Source organism: Myotis myotis, unplaced genomic scaffold (genome assembly GCF_014108235.1).
Source record: "Myotis myotis isolate mMyoMyo1 unplaced genomic scaffold, mMyoMyo1.p scaffold_m19_p_6, whole genome shotgun sequence".
In the NCBI taxonomy this organism is placed as follows: Eukaryota; Metazoa; Chordata; class Mammalia; order Chiroptera; family Vespertilionidae; genus Myotis; species Myotis myotis.
The window spans coordinates 79,850,355-79,869,742 of record NW_023416368.1 but is presented as its reverse complement, the minus strand read 5'-3'; the positions used below and the strand labels follow the sequence as shown (position 1 = coordinate 79,869,742).

Below are 19,388 nucleotides of genomic sequence, written 5' to 3'. Positions count from 1 at the left end.
AGCACCAGGGAGCACCCCCAATGCAGCAGGAGCCATGGAGACAGCCCAGGGCAGGTGGGGCGTGGGCAGGGGTCGGGTCATGGGGCAATTGCTCTGTGGACTGCTTTTTAGCATGTAATTTTTTTTTTTTTTTTAGTTCTTATTTTTGTTTTGTTTTTTTACAAATAGAAATACATCCCTTTTCCATTTTTACTTTTTATTTCATGTCATTGTTTTGTCTTTTTCTTTTTAACTACACGAGCAGGGCATGCAGCTACCTTTGCGCTGATATTGTTTAAAGGTAATACTTATTTTCGGAAGGCAAGGCACATCATGTGGTAGAAAATTTCGTGCAAATTAGGAAACATGGACTTTTTTAAAGGTATTTTTTTTGTATCTTTTTTTTTTTAAAGAGGAGGGGAGTAGTGGGGCTGGGGCTGGGAGACAGAGCCAGGTAGAATCTGCCATGCAGTGCCAGCTGCAGTGAGCTGACAGCAGGAGCCAGGCCACAGGAGTCCTCGACTAAGCACCATGCAAGTTAGGTCGCTGGGGGCTGCCAGGTGCCCCCTCCCCTACCACGCCTACCTGCACCCTAAGGTTCCCGGCTAAGCTTCCGGATACCCTAGCTGCGTGACCCACCCTCCTGCCCTCCCAACCAACGGCCCATGCTTCGGCCCCCGGCGGCCACCTGCAGGGCCCTGGGGACCCATGGATGGGCCCAGGGGTCTTGAACCCCTCTGGACAATGGGAGGGGGAGTGGGAAAGGGTCTTGGATCTTTCTCTTTATGATCAAGTGGGTTCGCCAAGCCCCTCGGGCTGGTTTGGGAGGAAAGTCCGGTTTCTGGAAGTGGCGGGAGGCTGGCCAGGCCCGGGGGTAGCAAGAGAAGGAGCTGAGGGCCAGGCTGGGAGCAGATGAGGCGGAGGCCCCGCTCAGGGCACCAGCTTTGGCCCAGGCCCGGGGCGGGTCATGGTGGGTAGATATTCCTCAGCGCCAGGCATGGAGGCTGGAGGCCGCCAGGGGCTCAGGAGGAGGGGCCGGGAGGGGTCTGTGTTTGGGCCTGGTTACCCTACAACACCTAACACTCCCTCCTAGGCCCCCCACTCAAGATGGCCACCCTGGGGTGGGGGTGGGATGGGGCTGGGGAGCCGGGGTGGGGGGCACCCGGTGTCCCCAGCTTAGTGTTTTTGGAGCGGCTCAACGGAAAATGCTTAGCAGATGGAGGTCCCCTATGCAGCCGCAGGGGCCCAGAGGTGCGGGCACCCCCTCCACCAGAACCCCCGCCCCGTCCAGGATTGCCGTCCTTCTGGGGGTCCTGCTGCAATGCACCTCCCCGGCTGTGCCCACTTTGGGGGGAGATAAAAGTGCAAACCGTAGTCCCCCTTTGGGCTGAGGCACCAGGGAGGGGGTGTCGCTCCAGGATGTAAGGCACTGGCAGAGGAGGCGTTGGGGGGTGCACACCAGTTTCCCCAGACCCTGCCCCCACGCCCCAGCACAGCAGGATGCTTGGGGGACACCCAGCTCTGTCCCTCAGGCCCACTGGGGGGCCCCCATCTTTCTGAGGGGAGCATAGCAATGAGGGGTCAGGGACTGAAGGTGGCCGGGTTGTGGGGGAGGGGGTGGGGATGCCCACGGCCACTCTCACGTCTCAGCGGGACAGAGGGGTGGGCGGTGGGCATCAGGCACTTAATCCACTCGCTCTCACCCCCCACCTCCTCTGGGTAAGTGGGAAGGGTCCTCCCCCCCCAGGGCTCAGTGGATGGAGACGCCAGACGACCTCCTTCCTTGAGGAGCTCTGGGTCTTCCCATTCCGCCCCCACAGCCCCTTCCTCAGAAAGTGCATTTCTTACAGTGTGTGCAACGTGGATCCCTCCCCTGGGGGTGTGGAGCCGCAGGTGGGTGCGGTGGAGGGGGGGGCCTTCTATGCCGCCGGGTGGGGCTGGGGGGCAATTGCATAGAGACTTCTCTTCCCAGACAGACAGGCGTGGGGCTGAAAGTCCCGAGCCAGCCCAGCACGTGCACGCTTTGGGGCAGGTAGAGATCCCGTGACGGCCCCAGGACGCTCCTGAGAACAAACCTGCCACATGTCCTTGACCCCTGGTGATGCCCAGGGTCTCCCACAACCTTCGTCTGCCCTTGTCGCTCCCCTGCCCACCCTGGCCTCCGTGGCGCCTGCCTTCCTGCTCGGAAACGTCACCACCAGCGTGGGAAGCCTGGCCAACATCCTGGCGGCGGAGACGAAGGGGACGCGGGGGAGAGGCGGCCCTGCTGGGTGTCCTGCCCCGTGGGGCCTGGGCACGGGCATCAGGCTGCGCTCACCTGGTCCAGGTGGAGGTGGAGGCGGGCACCTGCCCTTCCAGAGCAGCAGTGAGAGATGAGTAACTTAGAGAGACCCCCGGGCACTGTCATGTCCTCGTGCCCTCTGCCGAGGGGTGGCAGGTCCAGCCGAGGGTGGCAGATCCAGCCGAGGGTGGCAGGTCCAGCCGAGGGTGGCAGGTCCAGCTGTGGCGTCCCAAGGGTCCGAAGCGTTGCCGTCTTTACCTTTTGTCTTCTTGCTTGGGTGGGTTTATTTTTATGATTTTTTTCCCATTTGTCTTTTTTTTTTTGGCTTTTTCTTTTTTTCCTCCTGTGTGTATGTGTCTATGTGTTTTGTCTTTTCGGCTGGGCTGGGAGTCGGCAGGGTGTTCTTGCTTTGCTCTAACTTTCCACCGAAAACGTGGGCTGGGGGCCGGCTGTGCAGCCCACCCGGATGAAGGAGCAGGGCGTGGGAAGAAATCGTTCTTATCCCAGATACCAGGACTAGCCGGCCCAGGGGGGACACAGCGGGAGAGAGAGGGAGAGAGAGAGAAAGCGAGGTCAGGCTCTGCCGCTGCCCACACCGCCCTCTGCCCCACCCTCGCCCTGTGACCTCTGTCTCCCCCAACCCAAGTCTGTCGTCACGTGCTGGGTGACCCTGGGCAAGCGACTTCACCCCTGAGCAGGGCTGCTGGATAAAACAGCGCTCCCCGTGAAATCCGAATTCCCTATACATCTTCCAGTACCAGCACACACCACGAGCTTTTGGAATATACTCACGTACCAAAAAGAAAAAAAGTTCTAGTCCTTCATTTATCCGGAATTCACATCTACCTGAGCGTCCTGTCGTGCTTTGTGACTGGGCAACAGGACTCCGAACTCACTGCCCTGAGTACAGCGGGGGGGTGGTTTCACTTTGCCTCCAAGTCAATTTTCTGCAGTGCCACTCTACCCAGGTATTGTGGCCAGGGTTGCTTCTCTTTTTAAACAGACATTCTCCCACTTAATGATCCCCCGAAACCCCTGTGAAGGAGGGCCCACCCCATTACCCAGTGGAGAAAACTGGGGATCACAGAAGTCAAATAATTTGCCCAAGGTCACCAGCGTGGGACGCAGGCAGCGGAGTTTACACTCTGGCCTGAGATGCTCCAGTCCCTGATTTTCCCTCTGCCCGGGACTGACCACTGAGCCTGGGCCTCAGGGACTTCGGATTCCCACTTGCACAGTGGGAGACAGCGGCCCCGGAAGGGAGGCCAGGCCTGCCCCGACAGCTCAGTGTCGGTCTCCGCAGGGAAGCTGCTGTGGATGCCTGCCCCGGACATGGAATCTGCCCCTGTGGGGTGGGCCTGGGGACCACCGCCCCTTCCCTGAGGTCAGGGCAGGGCTGTCCCCCGCCCCTGCTATAAATCAATTGTATCTCCTCCAACCAGGCCTTCAACCAGAGTGCCCTGCAGCGGCTGGGCCATCCCATCCAACTAGCGCTGTGGCTCCCAACCCCCACCTCCAACCAAGTTCAAGTTCATCTTGGCCATTACCTCATGTCTGGTTTCCCTTGGCAACCAGACAGACTCTGGGCGTGGCCCTCTCCAGTGGTGGCCGGCCTCCCTTTGGCCCGGCCTCCTCCTTCCTCCCCTCCCAGACCAGCTGCCCAGCTCTGGCCCCAGGAATAGGGCGGCACCCTCAACTCCACATCCTCTCCCTCCGCTGAGAGGAAGACTGAGGCAGTGCAGTGCCAGGGGTGAGGTCTGGGCTCTGGCATTCCCCTGGGCTGGTTGAGCCACCAAGTATGGCTTAGGGCATGTGGTGGCTTAACCCCCTCTGGTCCTCAGGACACTCATCTACTGAAGGGGTGTGATGGGCTCCTGAGCAGAAAGGTGGGGGGGGGGCTCTCACACAGAAAAGGGGGTGAGGTGTCAGAGTCCCTGGAACCCCCTCTGGGGGTCAAAGTGATAGCTCAGGACTGGGGGGATTGATGGCGAACGACAGGGAGGGCGGGAGGGCATGAAGAATTGACCAGGCGGAGATCAATGGACATTGTTCAGGAGGGGGCTCTGATGGGGGAGGGGATGGATACTGATCAGGGGGAGGGGCACAGATGGAGGGAGGGAATATTGATTAAGGGGAGGGGACATGGATGGGGAAGGAAATATTGAGGGGGAGGGGCACAGATGGGAGGAGGGGGTATTGATCAGGCAGACGGGTACTGATGGGGTGGAAGGTAGCAGATGGAAGGGGGCGCATGGGGAGGGAGCGAAGCCACTGCAGCCTGGGGGTGGGGGGCAGAGAAAAGCAAACCTGCCAGGAATCAGGAAGGCGGAGGCAGAAGTGCTGACTGGGCCAGAAACCAGAGGCCTCGAAGCGCAGGGGCTGAGAGGGGGGAGCAGGTCCTCATCCACAGCTTCCTCCTCCCCACTCCCCTCCCTTCTGAGAAGAAGGGGGGCTGACCCCCCCAGGGATTGGGGTGTCCTTTGTCCAGTGACCCAGGGTCTGGCCTGTGTCGTGTCGCGGGACTCCCCACCCCCAGACCTGCCTTCCCTGTTCACCCAGACTGGGGGCCTGGCCTCCCCCATACCCCAGGCTCCCGGGGGAGTCTCTCATCAATCTGTCACCTCGCTTCCATGTCTCACTGCCCCCAACACCAGTCCTAGAAAATTCTTTCCAATTCCCAGACCTGGCTATGCCCCTCCCTCCCTCTAAACCCTTCCATGGCTCCCCAAGACCCCCAGCCAGAGCCCGTGTTCGCAGGTTTTCCACAGTCCAGCTATTTCTCCATCCCCTCTGGCCTTCGTCAGTGCCAAGCCCTGGCCTGGGCACCCGCATCCTTCCCTGCCTGGCCAGCCTTCGCTCCCTCCTCAGAGCGTCACCAGCCCTGTCCCACTCTCTCCTGGCCCCAATACTCCCCCTGACCCGCCTGTCTGCCTGCTTCAGTGCCCTCCCCTTTCGGGCTGTTCACGTGGGGCGGCCCCTCCCCATGCAGAGTTGATAAGGGAAGAGGTGAGGTGGAGGGTGGCCGGGAAGGGTTAGGCAGGCAGGGCCCCTTCCCTGTTGTTTTCATTAACTTTGGTTCCTGAAGCCATCAGGACATTCCCAGCCTCCCGTGGGGAGGGCTGCCTGCGGGTGGGGGCGGGAGAGGAACCGCCTGGCTCGGAGCACTGGAGGGGGAGGCATCCAGCTGCTGGGACTCGGAGAGGGTGGCGAGGTCATGGGGGCCTAAAACACAAAGCAGGAGGTCCTGGGGTCCCCCCAGTCGGCTGGGTGCCCCTGACCCAGTGAGCCCTGTCTGGCTCCCGGCCGGGACTCTGCAAAGCAGCGTGATTAACACGTGGGCACGTGAGGGATGCGGGCGGCCTTGCCCTTTCGGTGCCCCTTTTTGGATGAAACTCGTCCCTTAACGTTCTGGGACCTTCAAAGTCCCCCCAGGAGGTACCCAAGGTTAGAAGACAGAGGTTCAAAGTAAGTGAAGCAGGGCCGGGAGGGAGGGGGCGGCCAGGTCATCCCCACACACTCGGCACCCCTGGAGCTGTACCCAGGTCACCAGACTGTGGCGGGTGACTCCTTGGGTCTGGTCAGCGTGGCAGATCCTGATCTCCGCGGAGAATGAGGGATGTAGCTCTCTCCCACCGCCTCCCCACCCCTGTCTGAGGGCCCTCCCATAGGAGCTGGAGGGCCTGAACATGACCCCCGGGACCCTGCAAATCTCCACGCTCTGTGGTTCTGGTGGTTCGGACCCGTTGCGGAGCCTGGGTGGGTTTCTCTGTGCATCTGGGCCTCTGAGGGCCTGCGGGAGCTGGTGCTGTCCTCGGGCTATTTTACACTCTGCAACCCCCTCCCCAACACGCACCGGAAATCAGGGGCTTCGGTCCAGCCACCACCCTCAGACATCGTCTGTCAACACACTCCCCGCCTGCACACAGCACAGACTCGAACCCTGACCGAGGGCTGGAGCCAGGACACATGGGTGGGGGGCTGAGGCCACCTCCCACTCCACCAGAAGCTGGGAACCGGTCCCAGTTCTGGATCTGCCGGGGCTCTGTCCTCCACTGCTGTGCAGCCTCAGGCAACCTGCTCCTCCTCTCTGAGCCTCTGGCCTCGTGCTCAGCCCGCCTTCCTCCCAGCCCTGATGCACACTCAGCTGCGGTAACACCAACGCTGCCTCTGCTGCCACCCTCCCCGCCTTGCAGGCTGAACCTGAGGTGGGTGCATGCATGCTGTACTGGGAGGCCCCATCACCTGTCACAGGCTGCCTCGGTTTCCCCACGTGCCCCTGGCATCCGGGAGTCCTCTGCCACCTCCTGCCCACCTCCCCCATGGTCCCTCTGACCGATGACACGGGAGGGATGAAGACCAGGGGGTGGAAAGCTTGGGGTGACGTGATCCTGGGCAAATCCCCTCACCTCTGTGGGCCTCTGTCTCCCCACCTATACAAATGGGCCCAGGGGAGGCAAGAGCCCATGAGGGTCTCCTGGGAGGAAGCTGCAGGCAGGGGCTGGGGCTATAGCCATACCTGAGGCCCTGGAAGGGTATGGGAACCTGGTCCCCCTGCCACACTTAATGGCCACCGTGCCATAGTACGGCGAGGGGGGTGGCATGGGACCCAGCAGGCTGGCCTCTCCTGCACACCCAGGCTGGCCCCTCTGCCCTGGCCCACCCTCCCACCACCAGCCGGCCTCTTGGCCCCTACCTGTGCCTGATAAATGCCCGCTGGATCCCTTGGTCCTAATCCCACAAAGGAACGGTTTGCAGGGGACGTGCCGGGCGTAGAGTAGGCTGCAGGGAGGAGAGAGACCGAGAGCCCGTTAGCAAAGGGGGCCGCACGGGAGCACCCAGAGAGGGTGGCCGCTGCCCAGGGTCACAGAGCACCCAGTGCCCTCCCTTGGCCGATCTGGGCACCCAGAAAAGCCCACAGCCACAGGCCCCTGGGGTCACTTGGGAGGGGCGTCTGCTAGGAGTGAAGGCGCAGGATGAAAGATGGATAATTCAGAAACCGCCCGTGAATTATTCAGGGTGTTCCACCGCCTGGTCCATCCTGCGACGGCAGCCTGCATCCCGCACAGGGCGCCATCAATTATTGAGGCTATTTTATTTATTAATTTTCCTCCTGGAGAGGCAGGGGGAAGGCTGGGTATGTACATCCACATATATATATCTGTATATTTGTATTTTAATTTCACCCATCATTTTGTGGGCGAGTGAATAATTTATGGCTGGGTGCTACTGTGGGTCGGGGCCTCAGGCAGGCTGGGACTGGGTGGGGAGGGTTTCTGTGTGGTCTTGGCCAGTGAAGTCAGTGGGAGGCCGTGAGGCTCCAGGGCTACGGGGGAAGCAGACTAAAGCTGCAGTTAGGAACCGGGTGACGGGAAGAAAAGGGAATCCGTGTTTACTCTGCATCTATTAAGTGTCTACTGTATGCCAGGCACCGGGCATGATCCAGTTACCCCACAGTGGCCTCAATGAAGCCAACATGATTATTTTCCCCATTTCACAGACGACACAGTAGGTAGTCGGTGATCACCATCACCGCATACTGACTCCACTCTGTGCTCGACGTTGCACTAAATGCTCTCCCTGATCTATTTCACTGACTCGCTCCCCACCGCCCCACAAGTATGGTGACTGTCCCATTTTGCAGCTGAGAAAACTGAGGCTCAGAGAGGGGAGGACATTTGCCCAAGGTCACACAGGGAGTGAGTTGCAGAGGCAGGATTCAAACCCAGCGCCCTACACTGCATCTGGTGTTCAGGCAAGACCCGTCTGTACCTGAAGCTGCCTGCACCTTGGCAGGCAGTGATGCTGCGGGCAGGAGTGCTCATGCAGGAAGGAGACCAACAGGGCCAGAAGGGACCACTGGCCCTATGGCTCAGGCAGGGTGAGGAATCTCATTTGGGGAGCGAGGGAGACATCGAAAAGGGGGTGAGGGGCAGAATGAGGCCTCGGGGAGAAGCCTGGGGGTCTGAGACTATCTGTCCACCTGGGGCTGCTCAGCCTGAGGATGCAGGGGTCGGAGGCCCCAGCGAGGCCCCTGGCGAAGCGTGGAAAGCCCGCCTCGCCTGCTCTGGAGCCCAGGGAGGGTCTGGGCACACAGCCCCTGCTGGTGGGTAGACCCCAGGACAGGGAATCTGGGAGTGGCTTTCCAGCCTGGAGCAGCCCCAGATAGGGGGAGTGCATGGGGCCAGCGGGCCGTAATCTGGAGCCATATCCAGAGAGTGCAGAGTTCTAGAAGGTAAGGAGACCAACCCAGGGGCTTCGCAGCTCACCTGGGCCTCTGGGGTCAGGCGGGCAGGCAGACACCATCCCATGGATAGGTATGGCTCAGCCCAAGTCACTAGCAAGAATAGGGCCTGTTGGGGTCACTTCCCCCCAAACTTTGGAACTCTGGAATTTTTATGTGAAATGTCAGGATTTTAACACAAGAGATTCTCATTTTCCACAAAGGGCAGCTGTGGGCCATGTCTGGCCTTCAGGCCGCCAGTTGGAGATCTTCATCTACTGTCAGCGGCTGCTGGCATGGAGGAGGGCTCAGGGTCCAGAGTGGGCAAATGGGGGCCCCAGGCCACTTGGCCAATGGGAGCACACAGCAGACTTGGCCCTGATGTCCCCTAAGGCTGCCCTGGCCCTGTGGGGGCCTGACCCTGCAGCTCCTCAGTGGGGAATCAGGGAACTCGCCAGTACCCACCAAGCTGGGCCTGAGCCCCCAGCGCCAGCAGTCGGGGAGGGGAGTTGGCGGGGCCCCTTGGGGACGCCCGCCCTGCCTCAGGCACCGCTTCCCGAGTGCTTACAGGGCGAGGTCGGTGACGTGCTTCCTCCCTCGGAGGCGGGTTTGGTGGCAGGGGGAAGCGCCAGCCTCGGCAGCCCGGGGGGCAGGGGTGCCAGCATCTGAGCAGAAAGGCAGTGACTGGACATTTTGAGCTGACCACTTCCATTTAACTGGGGGGAACAGAGAGACAGGTGGTTAAGGCGGCGGCACCCCCGCCGCCTCGGGCTGCTGTTCGCGGTCCCGCTGGGGGACAAGGGTGGCATGGCGGGACGGGTTTGGTGGGTACCACGGGCCCTGCAGGCCTCCAGCATCCTGGGCCTGCACTCCCCCGTCTCCTCCTTAAGCCACGTCATCCCCTCGCTTTCCTTCCGCCAGGTGCCGCCTTGCCCTAAACAACATGGTGGCCTCACGGTGCTCTGCTTTCCTCACCCACTGCCAGGACCTGGCCATCCATCACCTCGCCAGCGGTCCTAACATCCACAAAGCTCTGAACACCGAGAACTTTCGTGGAAGTCAGGCCTGAGCTGCAGCCATAGGACCATGTCTGATTTCAAAGCGCTTCGCAAGATACACGCTGTCAATTCTAACATCTGAAAAGCCGAATCCTGAACCGGCCCAGCTCTAAGTGCTTCGGAAGAGAACCATGGCCCTCCGCCATTCGGGAAACCATTTACAACAGAAGCTGCACATTAGCAGGCCCCCTGAGACCTCGCCGGGAGCCCGCGTGGGAGGGGAGGTCTGTGCCCCCAAACTCACCGGTCCAGGTTGCTGGCTGGCAGGGTCACAGGCCAGTGAGACGAGATCTTTGAGCGGGTCCTGGGGGTTGAGGTGAGGTGGGTAGCGTATGGCTGTGTGAGGGAAGTAGGTGGAGGCCGCCTGGGGCAGGATGGAGGTGGTGGGGAAGTGCAGGGCCGAGGACGGGTGCGGGCTCCGGGCGATCCCTGCAGGGACGGAAAGGGGCGGTTACTGCGGGCTCTGCCCCGTCTGTCCTGCTCTCTGGGACCGCACTGTGGGTGGCACCTGCATCTCGGTGCCTTTGGTAACAATGACAGCAGCCAGGCCCAGCAGGGCCTGCGATGGCCTGGCCTTGTTGTCATTCATACACCCAAACGTGCTGACTTTCACAGAAAACCCTCAAGGTTCTGGCGCCATCCCTGCTCTCAGGGGTTATGTCCCCTGCCCCGGCCACACAGCAAGCGGATGCTGACCCAGGGCTGGAGCCCAGGCCATCTGGCCCCACAGCCCACACCCTAACCCTGGGCTCAGCTAGCTCTTTCTGTAAAGGGCCGGGTGGTCAGTATTTCCTGAGACTGAGATATAATTTGCATACTATACAAGGGTGGGCAGAAGGACGTTTGCATTCAACCACTTCAGGAGGCCGTGGGGCTAACCCACGCGGGTCACTGAAGTTCAGGTTTACTGATTTTCAGAGCTTTAAGCACGTGAGCATAACGAAGCCAGCGATTTGAGCGCTTACAAGGCTGCACCTAAGTGCACTGTGCCATTCTTTGGCGTTAACAGAGCTGCTGTAATAACCACAACCTGCATGTCTTCCCATGTGAACAACTGGAAACCTACCCTTGCCCACCCCTGTACAATTCGCCTTTTAAAGTGTACACAATGCAACGGTTTTTACACACTCACAGAGCTATGCAACCAACACAGCAATCTCTTTCAGAAAACGTTCGTCATCCCCGAAAGAAGCCCCCCGGCCCCGGGCAAACACTTCCTGTGTGTGGGCCTGCCCGTCCTGGGCCTTCACGCAAACGGAACCGCACACTGGGTGGCCTTGTGTGGCCGGCTGCTCTCACTGAGCGTCGTCTCCAAGGTCCAGCCACGTCGCAGCTTCAGCGCTTCACTCCTTTTCGTGGCTGAATCTGTGCTGTTTGCTTTCTTCGTTTCTAAACAATTTAGTCTGTTTTACTACATTCACTCTCTAATTCCAGAGCATCTGTGTCCCCGAAAAGAAGCCCTGTGTCCATTCACTGTCACCCCCCTCCCCTTTTCTCTCCTGCGCCTGGCCAGATAGTCAGTATTTTTGGCTTTCTGGGCTGTACGGTCTCTGTTGCAGCTACCCAACTCTGCCGTCCTAGCCAAGAGCCGCCACAGAATGGGTATGGTGGGGGGTCAATAAAACGTCATTTATCAGAACAGGCTCTGAGGGCCATGGTTTGCCAGCTGCTGGCCTGAATCACTGTTGTGCTGATTTTCGCCTGCCTTCCTGTATGTATTTCTGCCCTTGTATGGAACCAATTCATTATCATCGCAATGGGGCAACAGGGGGCATTAGGGAGCTTATCACAATTTAACTCCCTCAGTCCTGTGACAGCCCCGGTCGGTCGGTCGGGGGAGCCCTAACTGACAGGTGACATTGGAAGGCCTGGTGCAGCGTGCCCGGCTCAGCTGACACCCTGTGATTCCCGGAGCCTGTCTCCCTCTGTTATTTGTGTGACATTCCTGTCTGTGTGCCAGGAGGGCCCCCAATCACCTGCGCGGCCCGTGTGTGCCTGGCCACACGCCAGGTGTATCTGCCTCCTTCTGTGACTGCCCCACACCATCGTCTGTCTATGGGCTATTCAAATGTGACATAAGGGAAGCGGGTTAAGGGGCAAACCACAGGCTGTGCCTCTTTCCCATGCAAAAGGGGAAACTGAGGCCCCAGGAGACAGTCCGGCCTGGGCGCTCTCTACCACGGCACCTCCGGGTTTCCTTGCCCAGCAGGGAGCTATAGCGACAGGACTCAGCCGGTGGGACTTCCCGGCCTGGAGGGGACTGACAGAGTGCCCGGGGCGCCTCCCCACCGGGGCCGAAGTGCTCACCACTGTGCACGGCTATGACAGGCCGGTGGTGCTGGGTGAAGCTGGAGAGGCGCGGTGAGTCCTGGGGAGACGGGCTGTTGAAGGGCGACTTGTCCATCTCTGTCTTCTTCACCGGGGATGAGATGCCTGTGTGGGGAGGGGCCAGAGGGTCACAGGGCTGCCGGCAGGGTGGCTCTGCTCCCAGGACCCCAGCCTCCCTACTGGAGCCCCTGCCCCTCTTTCTCCCAGCAGCGTGTGGGCAAGGGGCCGGGGGTTGGCTTTATAGATGGAGCGAACTGAGGCTCATGGTAGAGAAGGGAGCCGCCCGGGTTTATGGCCTCGATGCCACCACAGGCCCCGGACACCCCCACTGGCCCCGCCCCTTTTCTCACTCCAGAGACACGCCTCCCAGGGCTGCCCAAGCCCCGGAGAAAATGGCAGGGTGAGCAGACGGGGCTGGGTCTGGTGAGCCGAGAGGACCCGGACAAGCCCCTAAGCCATGGAGCTTGTGCTCCCTCATCCTTACAGGGGAAGGAACAAAACCCTTGCAAGGTCACCTCAAGGATGAAATGAGATACAATGTGTGAAGGGCCTGGCGCACACCCACCTGCTGGCATTACTTGCTAACTGTCATACCTCTGAAGATGGGGGCCTCACTACCTCCCCTGCCCTGGCCTTCGGGAACCCTGACAGCTCAGTCCCTTCAACCTCCTGTGAGCAAATGAATGAACGAATGAATGAGTGAATGAATGGTGTAAAATGGGCACACGTCGAATCCATGGGGACCTGGCACAGAGCAAACACTGGCTCAGGAAGAAGCCGCCGTCACCATGACACAGAGGATGGGCCGCACCAGGGCCAGGCACACGTGAGTGCGCCTTGCCTTCCTCCCTGCACCCCACCTCCGCCAGCCTCCAAATGTGAGAGCTAAGGATGGTGGCAGGCCCCCCCCAAAATGCAGATCCGGCCCCATCCCTGGAATTGGGATCTCAAAGAAGTGGGGCCTGGAGATGGACATGTTTAGAAATTATTTTTAAAATTTATTTCAGGGTGAAATGTTCCCATTGAGACCCTGATGAGGTCTGACTTTCCTGCCACCCAGCACAAGGTCCCTACTCCAGAAACACCTCCCCAGCACTGCGGCCATCAGGGCTGCGCTGGCCACTGTGCGGTGCTGCCAGCATCCCTGGCCCCCACCCACCCCCGTGTGACAACCACGTGTGTCCCTAGCCAGGGCCCAGTGTCGCCTGTGGGCAGAGTCACCCCAGTTGGAACCCCTGCCCTCCTCCGAGGCATGCTGTCACTGCTGCTGGGGGCTCCTGCCCGTGGCTGTGGGTGGGCATCTGCACACGTTCCCCAGCCCTGTCCCGCCTGCACACTGCTGCCCCCTCTCCCTGTGGCGTTTCCACACGGGCAGCTTCCTGTCCCCGCCAACAGCATAGCTTGGGGGGAACGGATCGGTGAGCCAAACCTGCTGCCCTCGATGGCCCTGAGGACGCACCTCACTGTTTGAGGGGGCGAGTCCCGGTGTGTGGGTCGGCAAAGCCTTGGGAGCCAGGCCCGGGCTTTCTCAGGGACCAGGAGGAGCGGTGGGGTGGAGGCTGTGGGCAGGAGAGGAGGTTGGCCCTGCAGGCTGTGCGTGTGCGTGTGTGTGCGCGCGCGTGTGTGTGTGTGCACATGCGCAGGAGGAGGGTGGCAGGCTTTCTGCTGGTGCAGGGCTGTGGCAGAACCAGGTTAGGACTGTCAGATGCTCACTTAGGAGGATTTCCTAGAACAGCCTGTCCTGGATGGAAATAGCCTGGTGTGGACCCGCCCCCCTGAGCTTCCTGAGATGGGGCCTTCGGGAGCCAGGGCAGGGCATGGGGGAGGGGGAGCCCGGCAGGTGCTCCTGGGCAGGCTCCAGAGGTCCCCCCACCCGTTTGTTCAGCATACAGGCCGGTAATGCCCCACTTGAGCCAGTGTTATCAGCTAACACGTGCTCTGTGTCCTCCATCTAAGCCCCGCCTCTCCATTTAACCTGTAACATGCCACCGCCATCTGAGCAGCCATCTTCCTCTCAACACATACACCTACAGGTCCCGTCCGAGCATCCTGCGTGCCCCCATTAAGGACGTACACACGCCTGTCTGTCCCGCCGAAGCACAGGCTCTTCGGGGAATAGCAGGCCTGTATACCTCCCAGCTGAGCATCCCTGTAGAACAAGGCCGTCCCCCGCTGGAAGGCCAGCTCCACTGTGGGTCATTCGCGGTGACATAAGGGAAGCAGGTTGCGTGGCAAGCCACAGGCTGTGGGGGGAGGGGGTCCCCTCTAGCTGACTGCTGGGTCTCCACCGCCCCAGAACACAGGGCGGTCAACAGGAGCGTGTGGCGAATGGAGCGCTTAGTTCTGCCGAGCCCAGCCATCAGTGAGCACTGACACCACAGTGAGGCCTCTCTCCCTTGGACGGCCCAGTGTCCTCTGGGGGCAGAGTCGCCCTGGGTAAGGACCCTTTGCGAGCTCTGGGGCAGAACCCTCGGAGCCTGCTCTCACATCACCCTCACAACTACCCCATGCAGGGCTTACAGGAGTCACCCCCATTTCACAGATGTGATGACTGAGGCCTGATGGGAGAACTCACTTGCCCAAGACCACAGAGTTAACAAGTGGTGGAGCTGGGATTCAAATCCCACTCTGTAATTTCACAGGCCACACTCCACCACCCAGGGAGCAGAGGAGAGAGGCGGGGCGGGGACGGGCTGCTTGCTTCACCACTGTAACAACCATGTATGTGAAGGGCCTATGTCCCCAGAAGGGCCAAAGCAGCAGCAAAAACAAAGCACCCTGGGAGCTGAGCAGAAGGTGCCCTCTTTCTGCCCTACTTGGATGGGTAATCAGGGAAGGCCTCAGGAGGAGGTGGCCAGGAAAAAGGGCACTCCAGGCCCAGGCATGGAAAGGGCAATGGCCTGGAGGCTGGCTCATGGGGCCTGAAGGATGTGGCTGCAGGGGTCTTGTCTGGGTGGGGCTGGCGTGATCTCCCCAGACCTCTAACCCTCCCAAGCAACAGAGTATGGCTGCTGGGTGAGGGGTAGCTGAGCACTGCCCTTGCAGCCACAACAGAAGGGAGAAAGTACTCCAAGCAGCTTAATCCCCTTAATGAGCAGCTAATTGAGGGCTATCTAGACAGGAAGCTGGAGGAAGTCAGGAGGAGAAAACGGAAGATGATGGGGGGAGGGAGACATATGAACCTATCTCCCATACTAGCTGTGAGCACCTGCAGGGCAGGCACAGGCGTACAGTAAGGGTTTCTACTGAGGCTCCCACAGGAGGGAGTGAGTTTGCCATCACTGGAGGCAACCAATGAACGCTAGAGGGAGACACACACCCTGTGACATTCCCTTCCAGTTCCCTCATTCCCCATCACACACCAGAAGCTGGTCTAGGTTTTCACCTCGGTCCCCTGTTGGTGACCCTTCCTTCTCAGGGCAGGAAGGTCGGACGAAGCCACAGTGACTAGCTCTAACATATCCTTCCTTTTAAAACTTTTTCTGTTTTCAGCTTCCGGAACTAAAAGCTAGGTTCTTTCCAACCTTGCTCTTTTCCTCATCAACAGACTTAAGGCTATAATGGTACCACCTCTCAGGGCTGCTGCGGCTCTATCACAGAGGCTGTCTTTCAGCTCTAAACAGTATATACTTTATATGCAAACAGCCTCTTCAATCACAGAGTTAATGACAAGTGCTTCTGAGTCCCCAATCTGTAAATAACAGGGCAGACATCTCCCAATATCTGCTCTACCCTTCTTCCTTAGTAACAGAGCCCTTAAATTTGAGATAATTGCCCAAAATAAGACTACAGTTCCCAATGCCCCTTGTAGCGGAGTATGGCCACATGACTAACCCAGGAGCACAGAGATACACAGAAGATAAGTGCACCTTCTGAGAATTATTCTTAAAGGGACAGGACATGCCCAGTCTTGACCCTTCTTCTTTCCTGCTGCCTGGAATGCAGAAATGAGGGCTGAAGGTCCAGCAGTTGTCTCGGACCATGAGGTGGAAATGAACATCTTATTCAGTGGATTATAAGGCAGGAGCCGAAGTCCCTCACATCACACTTGCTAGGGCTGCTGATGGCTGGACATTTACTGGCAAGAGAAGGCACTATCCCTTTGAGTTTTCTGTTTTTCATAATTAAACGTAAAGCTTATTGAATGCAGGGTCTTTTATAGAGTCGGGGAACCCACAGAGGCAGAACCACAGAGACACTCTGACCCATAAGTTAAAGCCTGATAATACAGAGACAGGTCCTCCCAGAGTTAGGGACCTGCTCGGGGAGCCCACACCGTGGAGGGGGAGGAGACCTGGGACCTCAAAAGTCAACCAGATGTGTTAAGAGGCTGATTCGAAGAGGTGGGAATTTTAAGACATGAGCAACAATAAACTCTCCTGCTTCCTGGACACTTATGTGCTATAGCTTCTCTACCCACATCCTTCTACTTCCTCCTTCCAACTTTCTGAAAGAAGAGTTATGCATCACTCCTGCTTTGAGGATGAGAAAACCGAGGATCAGGTAAGTTACGTTACCTGCCCCAGGTAACACAGCCCACAAAGCAAGTCAGGGCAGCGCTGGGATTTGAACCTAGCTCTCTCTGGTGCCTGAACCTGCCCTCTTTATTGTAATGCTGCTTTTCGAGAATCCTACAGGTATGGACAGATCTTTATGAGAAAGCAGCTCTAGAGCAGTAGTTCTCCACCTTCCTAACGCCGCGTTCCTCATGTTGTGGTGACCCCCAATTTCATTGTTACAAATTGAACATAATTAGAGCATAGTGATTAATCACAAAAACAGTATGTAATTATATGTGTTTTCCGGTGGTCTTAGGCGACCCCCAAAGGGGTCGCGACCCACAGGTTGAGAACCGCTGCTCTATAGGGATAGGGAGGAGGGAAAGGGGGGGGGGGTAGAAAACACATCCTGAGGTTTACTGGGTGCTTATTAAGTGCCAGGTCTGTCCTAGGGATATCAGCTGTATCAATTCACTTAGTCCCCACAATAACCTGTAAGGTGGGTACTGCAGGTATTAACACCCCAATTTTACAGATGAGGAAACTGAGGCTCAGCGAGGCGGGGTCACCAGGAAGCTCTAAGAACTGGTAGATTCAAGAGTCCATTTCATAACCCTTAGGCTATCCCACGGGGTGAATTCTTGATAAGGGATAAGAGACTGGGTAGAGCGATGCTTCCAAAATTGGCGCGGGGGGGGGGGGGGGGGGACAGACCCTGCTGAGAACCTGAGAAATAACAGGGATGCCTGCCTGTCCCAGAGCAAAGGCAGCCTGTGGGCCACTTTGCACACCGTTTCCTGAGAGTCACAGATGCTGGCCCACTGGAGAGAACCTTAGGGTGAAAGGGATTCTTTAGAGGAGAATCTTGGTGGAGACAGGGCCCCCCAAAAAAGGGAACTCTTTGGAGAAAGCACTTGGGGAGACGTTATGTAAACAAAGAATCCCCAGGAGCCAGCGCTCAATAGAAAAGAGACTATGGAACTGCTGACTCTATAAAATAGGAACCGCGTGAGAGAGAGCCTGGAGAGGTCCCTGTGAAGACAGAAGAGCAACAGAACGAAGCCCCCCTGAAAAAGAGCGCTAAGAGAAGAGAGACCTGGAATCACCCGGGGAAGATCCCCACGGAGGTGGGAGTCTCTTAATACAGGACTTCACCGAGGACCCCAGTGAGAAGGGATCCTACATCTCAGGACCCCCTGGAGGAGGTCTACGGCAGACGCCTAGAGGAAACACCCTGTTGATCAGAATCATTAGAGTCAATCTTATAGATCAGCAACCCCACAAAGACTGGTCCCTGAAGGGCAGCGAGCAGGACAGTCGGGCGTGGGAGAGGCTCCCTCTACCCCCGCCCGCCTGAGCGGAACCAAAAAGCTCCGGGAACTTGAGCCCGGACTTGACTTCCAGCTGCGCGCAGCCGCGTGACTACAATTCCCGGGAGGCCTCACGGATCCAGGCCCGCTTCCCGCTCCCTGGCAAGCAAGTAGTGCCTGCCGGAATACGTAGTCCCCGCCGCGTAACCCCGACCGGAAGGCCGTCTCCACACCGCCGCCAGCCCCACCTCCTTCCATGTCCTCCGTCCAGTTTCGGCTGCTACTCGTGGGAGAGCTGGGCGAGGTGTAGTAATCGCCGCCGGGGCTGGTGTCTACGTCTTCCTCCATCGAGCCCGATTTGTGCCGCTTGCTCCTAAAGGGCAAGGGAAGAAGAGCGCAGGCCGGTTACCACGGAGACGCGGGCGGAGGCGACGGGCTTTGTAACTTCCGGTCCTTGGGGGGCGGGGTGAGGAGGGTGCTCTCGCGAGATCTCAAAGAAACCCCAGACTTGCAGCCAGTTATGGTAACACCTGTGTCAACCTGCCTATTGCTTAGATGAGACACTTGGGGCCACACTGCAGGAAGCTAGCAGAGGGTGACTAAAGCCCTGAGGCCTGGCTGGTGACTTGGCCTGCTGTCGTCCTCTGAACAACCGGTAGGACTGTGATCCCATTTTACAGAGGAGGACACAGAGGCCAAATAGATGCGACCAGTCATGGTCACACAGCACATGTCGGCAGGAAGCGGTGTCTTCATTGCCATGGAGTCTCAAGGTCTGGGCCTGTAGGGCTCAAGCCCAGAGAGGGATGTCTGGGGAAGGAGGCACTTGGGTTTTGAAGGATGAGCAGGCATTTCCCAAGTAGACCATGAGCGCAGGCATTCCAAGGAGAGGAATGAATCAACTGGGGCCAGCTCACGGTGCGCGAGGGGTCATGAAATGCCCGGAGATGGGGACCCAGGCACATACCCACTGGAGGAAGTGCTGGGTAGCGTTCTTCTCATGCCGGTGCTGGCTGGATTCAGGTCATATGCCAGGTGCCCCTGAAGCTCACCCAATGAGAAGTTAGGTCCCGTTCCGGTCACCACAGGTGCTGCAGAGAGTGACAGGGAGGGGAATGAGGGAGGGAGCAATGTCCAGGACTGCAATTTGCCCTGGAGGGGTAGGGAGAGCCCCTTCCCAAACTGGCCAGGTTCTTAATTTGGCCAGGACTGGCTTTATTCAATAGACTTAAAAAAACAAAAACAAAACAAAACAAAAAAACACCCAAGGCCATCAAGAGAAGCCAAGGCTGTGCTGTGAGGCAGAGGCATAGTCAGGGCTGGAGACCAAGCTTTCCAGCACTCCCAGAGGCTGATCTGGATGGGAAGATGGTGGTCAGGGTTAAGCAAAACTCCCTGGGGTAGAATTCAAATGGGGGTAACTGAGAGAGTGGGGTGAGTCCCCAGTAAGTTCATAGGGAACGCAAGGGGGCAGGGATCAAAATGGGGGGGGGGGGACTCCAGGAAAGAGAGATGTCGGGAAGAAGCTTCTTCAGCCCCTCCCCCCAGCATATGGATTCTGTTTCCTGGGGAGGAGCATGTCACCCTGACCTTGGGCTCTGGGAAGGGCCTGGATACTGCCCTTCCTAGGAACCTTGGCTTGTGACTAGGTAGCTGGAGAGGACAAGGGAGAGAAGAGGGGGTGATGGGGTCCTTCCTCTTCCCTGAGTCCCT

General features: G+C 58.5%; 1 protein-coding gene across 5 annotated transcripts in view; it reads right to left on the bottom strand.

Annotated features, from left to right (window-relative positions):
• Positions 1-110: 110 nt before the first annotated feature.
• NFIC (nuclear factor I C) overlaps positions 111-19,388 on the bottom strand; it is a 64,537-nt gene continuing 45,259 nt past the window's right edge. For 2 of the 5 annotated variants that reach the window (XM_036311842.1, XM_036311841.1), the window contains exons 5-10: positions 18,643-18,766; positions 17,924-18,048; positions 11,846-11,971; positions 9,783-9,967; positions 9,049-9,196; positions 111-2,776 (exon numbers count right to left, since the gene is read on the bottom strand). In XM_036311842.1, coding sequence (XP_036167735.1) covers positions 2,550-2,776; positions 9,049-9,196; positions 9,783-9,967; positions 11,846-11,971; positions 17,924-18,048; positions 18,643-18,766 — 935 coding nt within the window. In that variant the 3' untranslated portion in view covers positions 111-2,549. Of the gene's footprint in view, positions 2,777-6,953; positions 7,040-9,048; positions 9,197-9,782; positions 9,968-11,845; positions 11,972-17,923; positions 18,049-18,642; positions 18,767-19,388 lie in introns of those variants that run through there. The other 3 variants (XM_036311843.1, XM_036311845.1, XM_036311844.1) reach the window with 3 other exon arrangements.